Raw genomic sequence first — 14,945 nt, 5'->3', positions numbered from 1 at the left:
AAAGAAGATATACAGATGGCAAATAAACACATGAAAAAATGATCAACATTATTAGTCACCAGAGAAAATACAAATTAAAACTATAATGAGATACCATGACATATGCAGTAAAATAGCTAAAATTTAAAAACTGACCATACCAAGTGTTGACAAAGATGTAGAGAAACTGTAACTCTCATATGCTGCTGGTGGGAATGCAAATGGTATAACCACTTTGGAAAACAGTTTGGCAATTTCTGAAAAAGTTAAATATACATCTAATATATGATCCAGCCATACCACTGATAGGTGTTTACCGAAAAGAAAAGAAAGTGTTTGTCCATACAAATATTTGTACACAAATGTTCAGAGCAGCTTTATTTGTAATAGCCAAACTCTAGAAACAATCCAAATGTCCATGAACAGGTGGATGGATAAACTGCGGTACATCCATACAATGGAATATTACTAAGCGATAAAAAGTAATGAACTATTTGACACACACTACAACATGAATGAATCTCAACATAATTACGCTGAGCATAAGAAGCCAGACACAAAATTCCATTTATATAAAATTCTAAGAAATGCAAACTAACATACAGTGACAGAAAGCAGAACAGTGGCTGCCTGACAACAAGGCAGGGATTATAAAGGCCCAAGGACACATCACAAGCCGTGATGGATATGTTCATTATCTTGATTGTGGTGACAGTTTCATGAGTGTATACATATGTCAAAACTTATCAAATTACACACCTAAACATATGCAACTTATGGCATGTCATTTATACCTCAATAAAGCTGGTTAAAAAAATAATAACACAGACCTACGATCTGAAAAATAATAATAAATAATTCCCAATTATGTGTGTTATGTGCATAATCTGACTTTTCAGGTAGCACACATTTCTCTTCTGTAATAGGTGAGTAAGAAACACCAGGGCTGGAGAGGAGGAAGAATTACTCTATTTCAAACTGTCATCTTTACCACTTGCTGCCTTGGCTATACCCACACTTCCCGGCCTATACACTAACAAGCTGGACAATGCAGGGTCTCTTACCACCCAGTCCCTTCCCTACCCAGCCCCCAGCCTTTCTGTCTCCTAAAGAAGCAGATCCTTACTTGTCTGGAAGAGCAGACACAAGGAACAAAAGGCTCAATGACTATTTGACAGATTAAAGAATAGACAACTGTTTTATTTAAAAACTCCCTAAAGAATTAGAACATTTGAGGCTATACACTGTTCTGCTGAAATGCAGTTATATATTACCCAGATCTGTAAGCACTTGCCAACAGACCTGTCCAAGTCACTCACGTCCTAAGAGTTTTCAGTTTTCTTTTTTCTCCCTCTTTTCATTCCAGTTTCACGAATGAATAACGTGCAGGTATATCCTGAGAAGACATACCTAACATTTTGAAAAGTCTCTCATTCAAATAACCCCAATAGCTTGAAATAGTTTTTCAAATGTCTAATATAGTGACCGTCACAGGACAATTAAGGAAAAGATTAAACAATGGGTCTTATGTGTGAATCTTATATAAAGAGTAGGACACAAAACAGCAGGATCATTATCGGAAAACAATACGTCACGCTACCGTTGAACAACAAAATTAAGGCCTACAAATGATTAGCAATAGTTATAAAAGAATAATAGCAATATGGTGATTAACAGCGGGGATTCTGGCCCCACCACTTATTGGCTGAGTGATCTTAGGCAAGTTGCCTAACTTCTGAAACTCAGTTTATGCATCTTTAGAACGGAGACGTTAGTACCTACCTCAAACGGTTATTGTGAGGATTAAATGTGTTTGGCTTACTGTGAGAGCTAAATCAGTGTTGGCTATTAGTGGTATTATTACCCTGCACTTGCAAAAGATCTCATTAATTCGCTAATCCTCCTTATGACTCAGAGTCAAGTCCTGTCATTTACTAGCATGTTATTGCTGAGCCTCAGTTTCCACATCCGTAAATCGGGGGTGATTAATGTTACCTGACTTTTAAGGTTGTGGTGAAGGATTCAATAACCAGAGATACAGCTCCCTTCCCTCCCATCTCTCAAAGCGAACAGTGCAGAGGAAGGAAATACTTCTAATAGCTGCAGATACAGTCAGTTTTTCCATTTCTGGCACGTGAGGGGTGGGGGGAAGGAGATGCAAAGAGGCACATAAAGGGGCCAGGGATGCTGAGCGAAGCCCCCAAAAGCGCGCGACCAGCAGAGCGACGCCGAGCAGCCCGACCGCCGGGGCCGGGCCCCGCGCCACTCCCTCCTCTTCCCTCCCGCGTCCCGGGCCGAGGAGCCTCCCCAAGCGAGTGGGGTTATTTCGGAATCACCATGAGGCAATTCTCATGAGGCAATGGGTCAGGAATGCGGCGCCGAGCCGGGCCGCTGGCGCCCGCCGTTCCCGCGGCGGCTCTACCTGGCCCCGTCCTGCCGGGCATCCCCCGGGCTGCGGGAGCCGGAACTCGGGGAGGCAGGAAATGAATGGGAACCCGAGGGGTGGGGGCGCGGCGGGCGCAGGCCCCCGGCCCCGGGAGGGCGCGGACGTCGGGAGGGGCCCGCCCGCTGACCCCAGGCGCGGGCCGAAGCCCGGCCGGGGCGCCCCCTCCCGGGCGGGGCTGACCGCAGGCGGCGGGGGCCGGGCCGAGGCCGCGCCGGGCCCCTCGGGGCTCCTCACCTCCGCGATGTCATGTTCCTCCCGCCCTCCGGCTCCGCGACGGACCCGCTCCTTGCTCAGGCTCCGCTGGGCCCGGTCACATCGGGCTGGCCCGAGGGAGGCCCGCTCGGGACCGGACGGGGGGCAGAGCCAGCCGGCCGCGCGCAGACCCCCCTCCAGGCCTGGGGATCCCGGAGACTGTGCAGCCGCCCCCCGAGTCCCGTTCGCTCCTCCTCCTCCCCCGCCCCTCGCCGCCGGCGCCACTCTGACGTCACCCCGTGCGACGCCCGCCGCCACTTCCTGCTTCCAGTCCGCCGGGGACTGAGCGGCGGCTGGTGATGGCAGTCCGGTGGCTCGGTGGGGCCGCCGCCGCGCAGTTCCCAAAGCACCTCGACGTCCTCCTTTAGACCTTGGCCGCAGGGCGTGCGCCGCGCGCTCAGTGCTGTACGCGCTCCCGGGAACCCATGCCTCCGCTTCCGCCGTGTCAGTTTCCATCCCCGACTGCCAAACCGAATTTCATTCATTTCATTCCACACATCGCCGCTCTGCTTCCTGGCTGTGTAACCTTGGGAAAGTTGCCTAATTTCTCTGAGCCTCAGTTTCATCCATTCCTTCATTTCTGTAAAATAAAGATAGTAATTGTATTTTCTTCGTAGGATTGTGGGAATTAAATATGTAAAATTCTTAGAACTAGGCCTGGCCTGTTTAGTAAGTGCTTTGTAATTGTTCGCTGTCTTTTCATTACAATTAAACATCTGTTGATTGTTTGCTATCTGCTAAGCACTGTTTTAGATTATGGGGATATGAACAGAAAAGACAAAAATCCCGTGCCTGTGTTCTCGAGGGAGGAGCTACAGTAATCAAGATAAGTAAAATACTCAAGATAATACTCGTACCCTCCTTTCTTGTCTTTTCTCCATAGCCCTTTATATTATCGTTTTCATTAGGGTAGTTAGGGAAGGCTTCACTGAGGATGACGTTTGAGTAAAGAACTGACGCTGGAGCAATCTATGGGAATAACTCGAGGGAATAGCATTTCAAGCACAGGGAGAGAGAAGTGCAAAGGCCCTGAGGCAGGAGGCTGCCTCCTGTACTATTTGAAGAACAATGAAGGGATCTCTAGCTAAAGCACAGTAGAAAGTGGGAGGGGTGAAGGGAGAGTAGCAGGAGATGAGGTGAGAAAGGGGTAGAGATAGTATAGAGTCCTATAGGCTATTTAAATGAACAGTAAAATGGAAAGCCATTGAAAGATTTTCAGCAGAGGAGGACTATAATCTATGTTTTAAAATTATTATTTTAGATATTCTCTAAGGAATCAGATCAAGAGGGCAAGGCTGGAAACAGACCAGTTTGGAATACTAGAATTCTGTAATATTCCAGGCTGGAGATGATGGTGGCTCCACCCAGAATGAGAAGGTAGAGTTTTTACTTGATGAAGGCCCATGTGACTCATTAAAGGTCACAGATCTAGTAAGTGGCAGAGTCAGAATTGGAACCTACATCTATGTGGCTCCAAAACCCTCATTTTTTCCTCCCAGTGCTCTCCAGCTCACTTCTGATAAATAAATGGCAAGCAATAGGACATATTGGAGTATATGAGGAAGCCATTTGGTGTAAAACTAATTTGGCCTGACCTTGTTTTTCCAAAAAGGCCTGATGTGGCTTTTGAACATGCATTGTATATCTGCTTTAAGCATTTACCACGTCCCGAAGACAAGAACAAATGCCCTTAAGATAAGGATGTAACTTCCCCCACATTGGTATTTCCTTAAGGATAAGCTTTTCTCCCTAGGCTAGGATTTGATTGCTGTCCTCATCTTGTGACCACCCAACTTGAGACAACAGACCTGGTACCTGCTGTGCCCATCAAGACAGCAGACCTGATGCCTGCTGTGTCCATCAATCGCTGTGCCAACAGGACAATCTTGTGATTATTGTAAAGGGACATCGCAATCATATGTGATACATGCTCTTTGACCGTGTATAACTGCTCCGTACACCCCACTTCTTTGGTGCCCTTCCTTCCTTGGGGAAGGAAGGCCCCGGGCTATGTGGTCCTCAAATCTGGCTCATAATAAACTCACCCCAATTTTGATTTATAGATTGATTATGGATTATTTGCATTGACACTTCTATATGAAGAACTCACATGCAGTGTGCTAACTGCTTTAGCCTTGTTACAAAAAAATCCTTACAAAAATTGTCTTTAATATATGCCAATTTAATTTAGGTAATAGGCATTCAACGAACAGTTGCCCAGGCTGTTTCCTTCCATTCCTCCTAAATCCCGGCCACCTAGATGACTCAAAGAAAATCCTAAAGGATTTTAGCCTGCACGCTTGCCCTCTCCAATCCATTCTCCACATAATAGCCAGGGTAATCTAAAATGCGGAACTAGTCACTCCCTACATTGCATATACTTCAATGGCTTCTCATTGCTTTTAGGATGAAGTCAAAAAACTTTTTAACAACCACCTGATCTGGTTCCTGCTCACTTCACCAACCCCACTCTCCCCACCGCTATGACCCAGTCATGCTGAATGACTTTCAGTTGTTCTCAATATGCCATGCCCTTTCCCAGCTCAGGGTCTTTAAACAATCTGCTCCCCCTCCCTAGAGAGTACTATGTGACCCCCCCCTCCCCATGAACTCTAGTCTACGCAGATCTCAAACTAGAAGTCATCTCCTCTGGGATAGGAAGACTTACCTGATTCTCCCAGTCTAGGTTAAGATGGTCCCCAAGACACCTATCCTGGCTTAGAAGTGAACACACTTCATTATAAATCTAAGACACAGTATCATGTGGGGGATAAGTTCTTGATCTCCAAAACTCAGCCTGCCTGCCTGGTTGTCCCCAGGTAAGTGACTTGACTCCTCTGTGTCTCAATTTCCTTCTCCGTGAAATGGAGGGGTGAAAATACTACCTACAACATAGGGTAAGTTGTGAAGAATAAAAGGGTTAATGATTGTGAAGTATTTAGAACAATGCCTGGCAAAGTAAGCACTTGGTAAATGCTGGTTATCATTTGTCTCTTTTCCAAAGTAAGCTGTAAGCTCTTTGAATACAGAAACTGAAGCCACGTACCTGATGGTTACTGTAGCTATTCAATAAGAACATGATTGCCTTTTGACCTTGTTCCCAACACAGACATAGATGATTTTTGTCAATTTGCTCTTTTCTTGTTTAACTTGAGGAGTGACTGATTTGTGAGTTTGTTTTGCAGAAGAAAGAGAATGCCTTCAGGGAGGTTGCAATCTCCAGACAGCCGGCCCCCAGCAGCCATTGCAGATTGTCTTGGGGCTTATCTGGAGTGACCTGTTTGTTTCTCCAAAGCTCCTCCTGGCAAGCCCATTAGCTCTATAAAAACTCCCCTCTTTTTGCTCTGATTAAGGCAGATTTGAGCAAACCGGTGCTCCCACCTTCTCATCTTGGCCAACTCAAATGGGGCCTTTCTCCATCTCCAAGCCCGATATCTCAGTCAGTGTTTGTCTTGCTGTGCATCAGGCATATGAATTTGAGATTAAGAGGTTCAGTATCAAAACCATTGCTTCCCCTGTCTTTCCTATAGTCTATACACTCTGCAGCTAGAATGATCTTTCTAGAATACAAATCTAATCATGTCCTTCTCCTGTTCTATGAGGGAGGTTCAAAGCCTTTAGCACTAAATGAAAATCCTTCCATTAGCACATCTGGCCCTTCTAAATACGAACCATGTCTACCTGTTCAGCTTCATTTATCCCCACTTCCTCACATAATCTGGCAGTTTCCAAAGGCCTCTAGCTGTTTCTTGCATCCCTGTATTCCAAAATTTAGTTCCTTCTGTCTGGAATGCACTTTAAACCCATCTCCAAATGGAAAAGTAAGTGTCAAGCAAGATATAGCTCCAACTCAATCAACTTGTGCAGTAAACATTCTCTGCACACACCCCTTGACCACTTCCTGAGAATAAAATAGAGCCCTCCTCTCTATGCTTTGCGGGCTGCCTGTTCATGCCTCTATTGGTCGGCAACACGGTTCAACATCATTGTTGATTGACTGTTCTGCCTCTTCCCTTAGATTATGAGCTCCTTTTAAAACAAAGTCACTGTCTTCTTCATCTTTACATGCCCAGAGCCTAGCACACTGCCTGGCATAGAATAAGCTTAAGAAATATTCATTTAGGGCCGGCCCTTGGCTTAGCGGTTAAGTGCGCACGCTCCGCTACTGGCAGCCCGGGTTCGGATCCCGGGCGCGCACCGACGCACCGCTTCTCTGGCCACGCTGAGGCCGCCTCCCACATACAGCAACTAGAAGGATGTGCAATTATGACATACAACTATCTACTGGGGCTTTGGGGAAAAAAAAAGGAGGAGGATTGGCAATAGATGTTAGCTCAGGGCCGGTCTTCCTCAGCAAAAAGAGGAGGATTAGCACGGATGTTAGCTCAGGGCTGATCTTCCTCACAAAAAAAAAAAAAGAAATATTCATTTAGGGGCCAGCCCCGTGGCTTAGCAGTTAAGCGCGCGCGCTCCGCTACTGGGGGCCTGGGTTCGGATCCCGGGCGCGCACCGACACGCCGCTTCTCCGGCCATGCTGAGGCCACGTCCCACATACAGCAACTAGAAGGATGTGCAACTATGACATACAACTATCTACTGGGGCTTCAGGGAGAAAAAAGGAGGAGATTGGCAATAGATGTTAGCTCAGAGCCAGTCTTCCTCAGCAAAAAGAGGAAGATTAGCATGGATGTTAGCTCAGGGCTGATCTTCCTCACAAAAAAAAAAAAAAGGAAATATTCATTTAGATATCCCATGCACGTGGATTGGAAGAATAAACATAGTTAAAATGTCTATATTACCTAAAGCAATCTACAGATTCAATGCAATCCCAATCAGAATCCCAATGACATTCTTCACAGAAACAGAAAAAAGAATACTAAAATTTATATGGGGCAACAAAAGACCCCGAATAGCTAAAGCAATCCTAAGAAAAAAGAACAAAGCAGGAGGCATCACAATCCCTGACTTCAAAACATACTACAAAGCAATAGTAATCAAAACAGCATGGTACTGGTACAAAAACAGACACACAGATCAATGGAACAGAATTGAAAGCTCAGAAATAAAATCACACATATATGGACAGCTAATTTTCGACAAAGGAGCTAAGAACATACAATGGAGAAAGGAATGTCTCTTCAATAAATGGTGTTGGGAAAACTGGACAGCCACACGCAAAAGAATGAAAGTGGACCATCTGCTATCGCCATTCACAAAAATTAACTCAAAATGAATCAAAGACCTGAAGGTGAGACCTGAAACTATAAAACTCATAGAAGAAAATATAGGCAACACACTATTTGACATTGATCATAAAGGAATCTTTTCGGATGACATGCCTACCCAGACTAGGGAAACTAAAGAAAAAATAAACAAGTGGGACTTGATCAGATTAAAGAGCTTCTACAAGACAAACGAAACCAGAATCAAGATGAACAGACAACCCACCAGCTGGGAGAGAATATTTGCAAAACATACATCTGACAAGAGTTTGATCTCCATAATATATAAAGAACTCACACAACTGAACAACAAAAAAACAAACAACCCGATCAAAAAATAGGCAGAGGAAATGAACAGACACTTCTCCAAAGAAGATATACAGATGGCCAATAGGCACATGAAAAGATGTTCAACATCACTAATCATCAGGGAAATGCAAATCAAAACAACACTAAGATATCACCTCACGCCCGTTAGAATGGCTATAATCACCAAGACAAAAAACAACAAGTGTTGGAGAGGATGTAGAGAAACAGGAACTCTCATACACAGCTGGTGGGAATGCAAACTGGTGCAGCCTCTATGGAAAACGGTATGGAGATTCCTCAAAGAATTAAAAATAGAGATGCCCTATGACCCAGACATCCCACTACTGGGAATCTATCCAACGAACCTGAAATCAACAATCCAAAGAGGCTTATGCACCCCTATGTACATTGCAGCATTATTCACTATAGCCAAGAAGTGGAAGCAACCTAAGTGTCCCTCAACTGACGATTGGATTAAGAAAATGTGGTATAGGGGCCGGCCCCATGGCTTAGCGGTTAAGTGCGCGCGCTCCGATGCAGGCTGCCCGGGTTGGGATCCCGGGCGCGCACAGACGCACTGCTTCTCCGGCCATGCTGAGGCCGCGTCCCACATACAGCAACTAGAAGAATGTGCAACTATGACATACAACTATCGCCTGGGGCTTTAGGGGAAAAAAAAAATTAAGAAAATGTGGTATATATATACAATGGAATACTACTCAGCCATAAAAAAAGACAAAATCATCCCATTTGCAACAACATGGATGGGCCTGGAGCGTATTATGTTAAGTGAAATAAGCCAGAAAGAGAAAGACAAACACTGTATGATCTCACTCATATGTGGAATATAAACCAACTCATGGACAGAGAAAACTGGACTGTGGTTACCAGGGGCAGTGTGGGTGGTGGGTTGGCACAAGGGGTGAAGGGAGTCATATATATGGTGACGGACAAACAAAAATGTACAACCCAAAATTTCACAATGTTAAAAACCATTAAAAACATCAATAAAAAAAAAAGAAATATTCATTTAGACATACTTTATTCTAATTTCTTTTATTTATTTATTTATTTATTTTTTCCCCCAAAGCCCCAGGAGATAGTTGTATGTCATAGTTGCACATCCTTCTAGTTGCTGTATGTGGGACGCGGCCTCAGCATGGCCCGAGGAGCAGTGCGTCAGTGCGCGCCCGGGATCCGAACCCCAGGCCACCAGCAGCAGAGTGCGCGCACTTAACCACTAAGCGACGGGGCCGGCCCATCTAATTTCTTTCTCAAGTACAAAAGCAATACAAGTTCCTTCCAACAGGCCAAATAAAGACAATAATTTTCTCTGCTCCTCAATGTATACATCTTCTCTACCCGAAGCCCCACACTGTTAATGGTTTGGTGTGTATCCTTCCACACTTTTTTCTGTACCTATGCAAACACACAAACACATCCCACACCCACACTCATTCACATACATAATATATATAGGAATTTTTTTCTATTTTATGTTTTAAATGGGTTAATGATATGTGTATGTATTTATGGATTCATAATATGTCTATTATATTATACGTGTGTGTATGTGTATATATATATACACATATATATAATTACAAAGATATATAAATACACACCTTTGTGATTGAAATTTTTCTCCTAGTATATAATGGAAATCCCTATAGACCAGCACTGATTGTCCAATACAGATATAATGTGAACCATACATGTAATTTTAAAGGTTCTAGTATTCACATTTGAAAAAGTAAAACAGGTGAAGTCAGTGTGAATAATATGTGTAACCCAGTATATCAAAATATTACCATTCAACATGTAATCAATAAATATAAAAAATTATTGAGGTGCCGGCCCGGTGGCACAAGCGGTTAAGTGCATGTGCTCCACTTCCGCAGCCCAGGGTTTACAGGTTCGGATCCCAGGCGCAAGACAGCACACTTAGATGTAAGTTATTCTCTTCTATAGCACCATAATATTCTATAGAATGGATATACATATTTTTAGTCAATTCCTGTATTGATGAACATTTAAATTATTTCCAGGGTTGTTGTTTGTTTTCTTTTTTTTGCATTAAAAATAGTGTTTCCATGACTTTCTTATGAGAAAATTATTGAGTGAATGAGTGAATCGCTATGTTGACCTTAACATTAACACTTAGGGAGGTGTTATCAATATTGTCAATGTCGCCAAAGCAATCCTGAGAAAAAAGAAAAAAGCTGGAGGCATCACAACCCCTGACTTCAAAATATACTACAAGACTATAGTAATCAAAACAGCATGGTACTGGCACAAAAACAGACACACAGATCACTGGCACAGAATTGAAAGCCCAGAAATAAAGCCATACATCTATGGACAGCTAATTTTCAACAAAGGAGCCAAGAACATACAATGAAGAAATGAAAGTCTCGTCAACAAATGGTGCTGGGAAAACTGGACAGCCACGTGCAAAACAATGAAAGTAGACTATTATCTTACACCATACACAAAAATTAACTCAAAATGGATTAACGACTTGAATGTAAGACCTAAAACCATAAAACTTCTAGAAGAAAATATAGACAGTACACTCTTTGACATTGGTCTTTGCAGTATCTTTTCAAATACCATGTCTACTCAGGCAAGGGAAACAATGGAAAAAATAAACTATGGGACTACATCAGACTAAAAAGCTTCTGCAAGGCAAAGGAAACCATCAACAAAATGAAAAGACAACCCACCAACTGGGAGAAAATATTTGCAAATCATATATCAAACAAGGGGTTAATTTCCAAAATATATAAAGAACTCATACAACTCAACAACAAAAAGACAAACAACCTGATCAAAAAATGGGCAGAGGATATGAACAGACATTTTTCCAAAGAAGATATAGAGATGGCCAACAGGCACATGAAAAGATGTTCAACCTCACTAATTATTAGGGAAATGCAAATGAAAACTACAATGAGATATCACCTTATATCCGTCAGAATGGCTAGAATCAACAAGACAAAAAATAACAAATGTTGGAGAGGATGTGAGGAAAAGGGAACCCTCATTCACTGCTGGTGGGAATGCAAACTGGTGCAGCCACTGTGGAAAACAGTATGAGGATTTCTCAAAAAATTAAAAATAGAAATACCATATGATCCAGGTAACCTACTGCTGGGTGTTTATCCAAGGAACATGAAATCAACAATTCAAAGAGATGTATGCACCCCTATGTTCATTGCAGCATTATTCACAATAGCCAAGATGTGGAAGCAACCCAAGTGCCCATCAACAATGAACGGATATGCTGTGGCACCATCCCACATACAACATAGAGGAAGATGGGCACAGATGTTAGCTCAGGGCCAATCTTCCTCACACACAAAAAAACAAAAAACAATGAATGGATAAAGAAGATATGGTATATGATATATGTGTGTATATATATATATATATATATATATATATATATACACAATGGAATACTACTCAGCCACAAAAAAAGACAAAATCGTGCTGTCTGCAACAACATGGATGGACCTTGACGGTATTGTGCTAAGTGAAATAAGCCAGAGAAAGACAAACACTGTATGATTTCACTCGTATGTGGAAGATAAACACATGGAAAGGAGAACAGATTAGTGGTTACCAGAGGGGAAGGGGGTAGAAAGGAAGGTGCAAGGGGTAAAGGGGCACATATGTATGGTGACAGATAAAAACTAGACTATTGGGGGGGCCAGCCTGGTGGCGTAGTGGTTAGGTTTGTGTGCTCCACTTTGGTGGCCCAGGGTTCACAGGTTCGGATCTCAGGTGTGGACCTACCCACCGCTTATCAAGGCATGCTGTGGCTGGCGTCCCACATATAAAGTAGAGGAAGATGGGCACAGATGTTAGCACAGGGCCAATCTTTCTCAGCAAAAAGAGGAGGATTGGCAACGGATGTTAGCTCAGGGCTAATCTTCCTGACCAAAAAAAAAAAAAAAAAAAAACTAGACTATTGGTGGTGAACATGATGCAATCTATACAGAAACTGATATATAATAATGTACACCTGAAATTATGCAATGTTATAAGCCATTATGACCTCAATAAGTTAAAAAAAGAATTAAGTGAAAAAATATATTGTCAGTATCATTCCCATTTTATAGATAAGAAACTCATGTGCAGAGGCTTATCACAAGATCATATAGCAAGTGATCCCCAGACTGTATGGACAGCACCCTTTCTGTAGCACAACTGCCTGCTGGTTTTCTGTCTTTCTGTGACATAAAGAGGTATGATTCAATGTAAGTGTATGTTTGACCTTGGATAAGTCATTTATTATAATTGAGTTTCAGTTCTTTCATCTTAAATTCCTATTCACAGGGAGGTTGTCCTGAGGCTTAAAATGATTTAGTATCTGCAAAAACATCTGCTTGGTAATGAATAAAGCACTGTACAAACCCAAGAGCATTTTATATATGGCAAAACCGGGAGCTTCCTAATGATGTTTACCTTATAATTAATACATTGATGACACTTTGCCCAAGTAATGAACAGTGGTTTTGCAATACCACAACAAAACACAAGAGGGGGTTCATTTATGTTTTTATTCCAAAGGCAGGTCATTTAACAAATATTTTGCAGCATTTACTCAGTAAACGTCTCTGAGATTGTCAGAATTTTTGAGGGGCTCAAGTAAGCAACTCTGTACTTTGTTCATTCTGATACATTTTCCAAAGTAGCACTTTCTAAGAGGTGCTTTGCTCAGGAAGCTGAACAAATAAAGCTGCTGACATTTCCATTCTTTTAAAAAAAGCAGTGCCTAAGCTTTTACCTTGAGAATATTACATGCCCGGACAGTGAATAATCCTAAACTGGCATAAAATGCAGCCTATTAGGATCACACTCATCCTTAATTTGTAGGGAAGGCAGACACTTTAGAAACAACATGTTTCGGCGTGTGTAGCAACTCTGTACTCACTGTAGCCCAAAGGGTTCCACTGAAACCTCTGAGGCCTTCAGAGGCACCCGATCACTGTATTTCTATCTTCAGTCAACCAGAACCAAGAAAAGGCTACATGATTCCCAGGGACACAGCCACAAAGTATGTGGTTTGGATCTGAAGAAAATTGAGGTGAAAAACTCTAGCTACCAGCAACAAGCAAGAGGAAGAGAAGGGAAAATTCAAGCCCAAAGGTGTCACAACGTGTACATGTTGCTGTAAGCGCTTTGATGCAGTAGAAAACTGTAAGACTTGCCGTGTTATTTATTTTGCAAAAGATAATAACTATTCTTATTTTTAATTCTGATATGAGCAAAGAACTCTCTTAGTTATCTTCGTTAGTCATCTCTTTATTCTTTACAGACTGGTGGTTAACAGCGTAATCTTTGAAATCAGATCTATGTTATGAACAGGTTACTTAACCTCATTGAGCCCCAGATTCCTCATAATGGTATTCTTCATAGGTTGTTGAGAGGATTAAATGAGATAAAGCAAAGCACATAGCACACAATATTGTTCTTATTATCCCTGGTGCATAAACCCAGAATACTTGGCACATAGTAGGATGCCATCAACAACTGTAATGTTGATGGTGATGGCTATGATGGTTACAAGAACTTTTTTTTTTTTAGGTGAGGAAGATTGGCCCTGAGCTAACATTTGTTGCCAATCTTCCTCTTTTTACTTGAGGAAGATTGGCCCTGAGCTAACATCCAGGCGAATCTTCCTCCATTTTGCATGTGGGTCCCTGCCACTGCATGGGTTGATGAGAGGTGTGTAGGTCCGCACCTAGGATCTGAACCCGCAAATCAGGTTTGCTGAAGCAGAGTGCGTGAACTTAACCACTACACCATGGGGCCAGCCCCCAAGAAATAACATTTATTTAGTACTTACCATGCATCAAACACTGTTCTTAGTGATTTAATCTTCCCAACAACCCTGTGAGGTAGGTGCTACAATTATTCTCACTTTAGAAATTAAGAAACAGAGTACAAAGTTGCCAGAATTGCTTGCAGAAGGCATGAACAACCATGCTCTTATATGCCTCCATGCCTCTTATATTTATTGTTCCAATTGCCACTTTCATCTGCCAAATTTGTATGTACTTTTCCAAATCCAACACAAAAAACAACTCTTCCGCAAAACTTTCCTAAATCTCCCGGCAGGAATAACCTGTAATTATTCTTTTTTCTGTTTGTTTTTCCCTTGAATGTGTTTTTCGAAAACAGGAATATATGTTATTCATCTTAAATTCTGGCTTTTCTGCCATTGAGCATAGTCTACAGTCTGATTAGAGGATATAGGCATTAAGCCAACTGTGCAGAAAATGTCCATAGAAGGTTCCCAACTAGCCTTTCATAGGAAAGATGTCACTTTACTAGGGGATTAGGTCCTTCATCCACCTATCCCTTCTTATATTGAAAATAGTACGGCTTTCTAAGGTCCTTAGTAAGCAAAATAAAAAGTTGCAACTTTATGTCGGTTCCCAAAAGTACTTTGAGAATTTTATCAGTCTACAAAATAAAACATTTTCAGACAAAATGTTCTCCGCTTCCATCCTTCGCTCTCTACAGTATTTTCAAAAGAGAGAAAACTACACTTCCCACGATGCCCCAGATCCGGAAGGAAGTGAGACTCGACACTTCCCGTGATTGCTTATAGACCGGAAGCCGTAGCCTTAGTCCTCTTTCCCATCTTGCAAGGTAAGAATGGCTGGGCTTCCCTGCAAGAGTCGATTTCAGGACCCCAATCCTTCGCCATCCGAACCAGGAGG

The 14,945-nt window shown here is 42.5% G+C and overlaps 1 protein-coding gene across 1 annotated transcript in view; it reads right to left on the bottom strand.

The window, feature by feature from the left end:
* The window catches only part of PTPN11 (protein tyrosine phosphatase non-receptor type 11), an 89,479-nt gene extending 86,660 nt beyond the window's left edge, over positions 1 to 2,819 (bottom strand). The window contains exon 1 of the mRNA XM_058531456.1: positions 2,660 to 2,819. Coding sequence (XP_058387439.1) covers positions 2,660 to 2,673 — 14 coding nt within the window. The 5' untranslated portion in view covers positions 2,674 to 2,819. The remainder of the gene's footprint in view (positions 1 to 2,659) is intronic.
* Positions 2,820 to 14,945: the final 12,126 nt, after the last annotated feature.

This window comes from Diceros bicornis, chromosome 35, assembly GCF_020826845.1.
Source record: "Diceros bicornis minor isolate mBicDic1 chromosome 35, mDicBic1.mat.cur, whole genome shotgun sequence".
In the NCBI taxonomy this organism is placed as follows: domain Eukaryota; kingdom Metazoa; phylum Chordata; class Mammalia; order Perissodactyla; family Rhinocerotidae; genus Diceros; species Diceros bicornis.
Note: the sequence above shows the minus strand (reverse complement) of the source record. Positions and strands in the feature narration are given on the sequence as shown.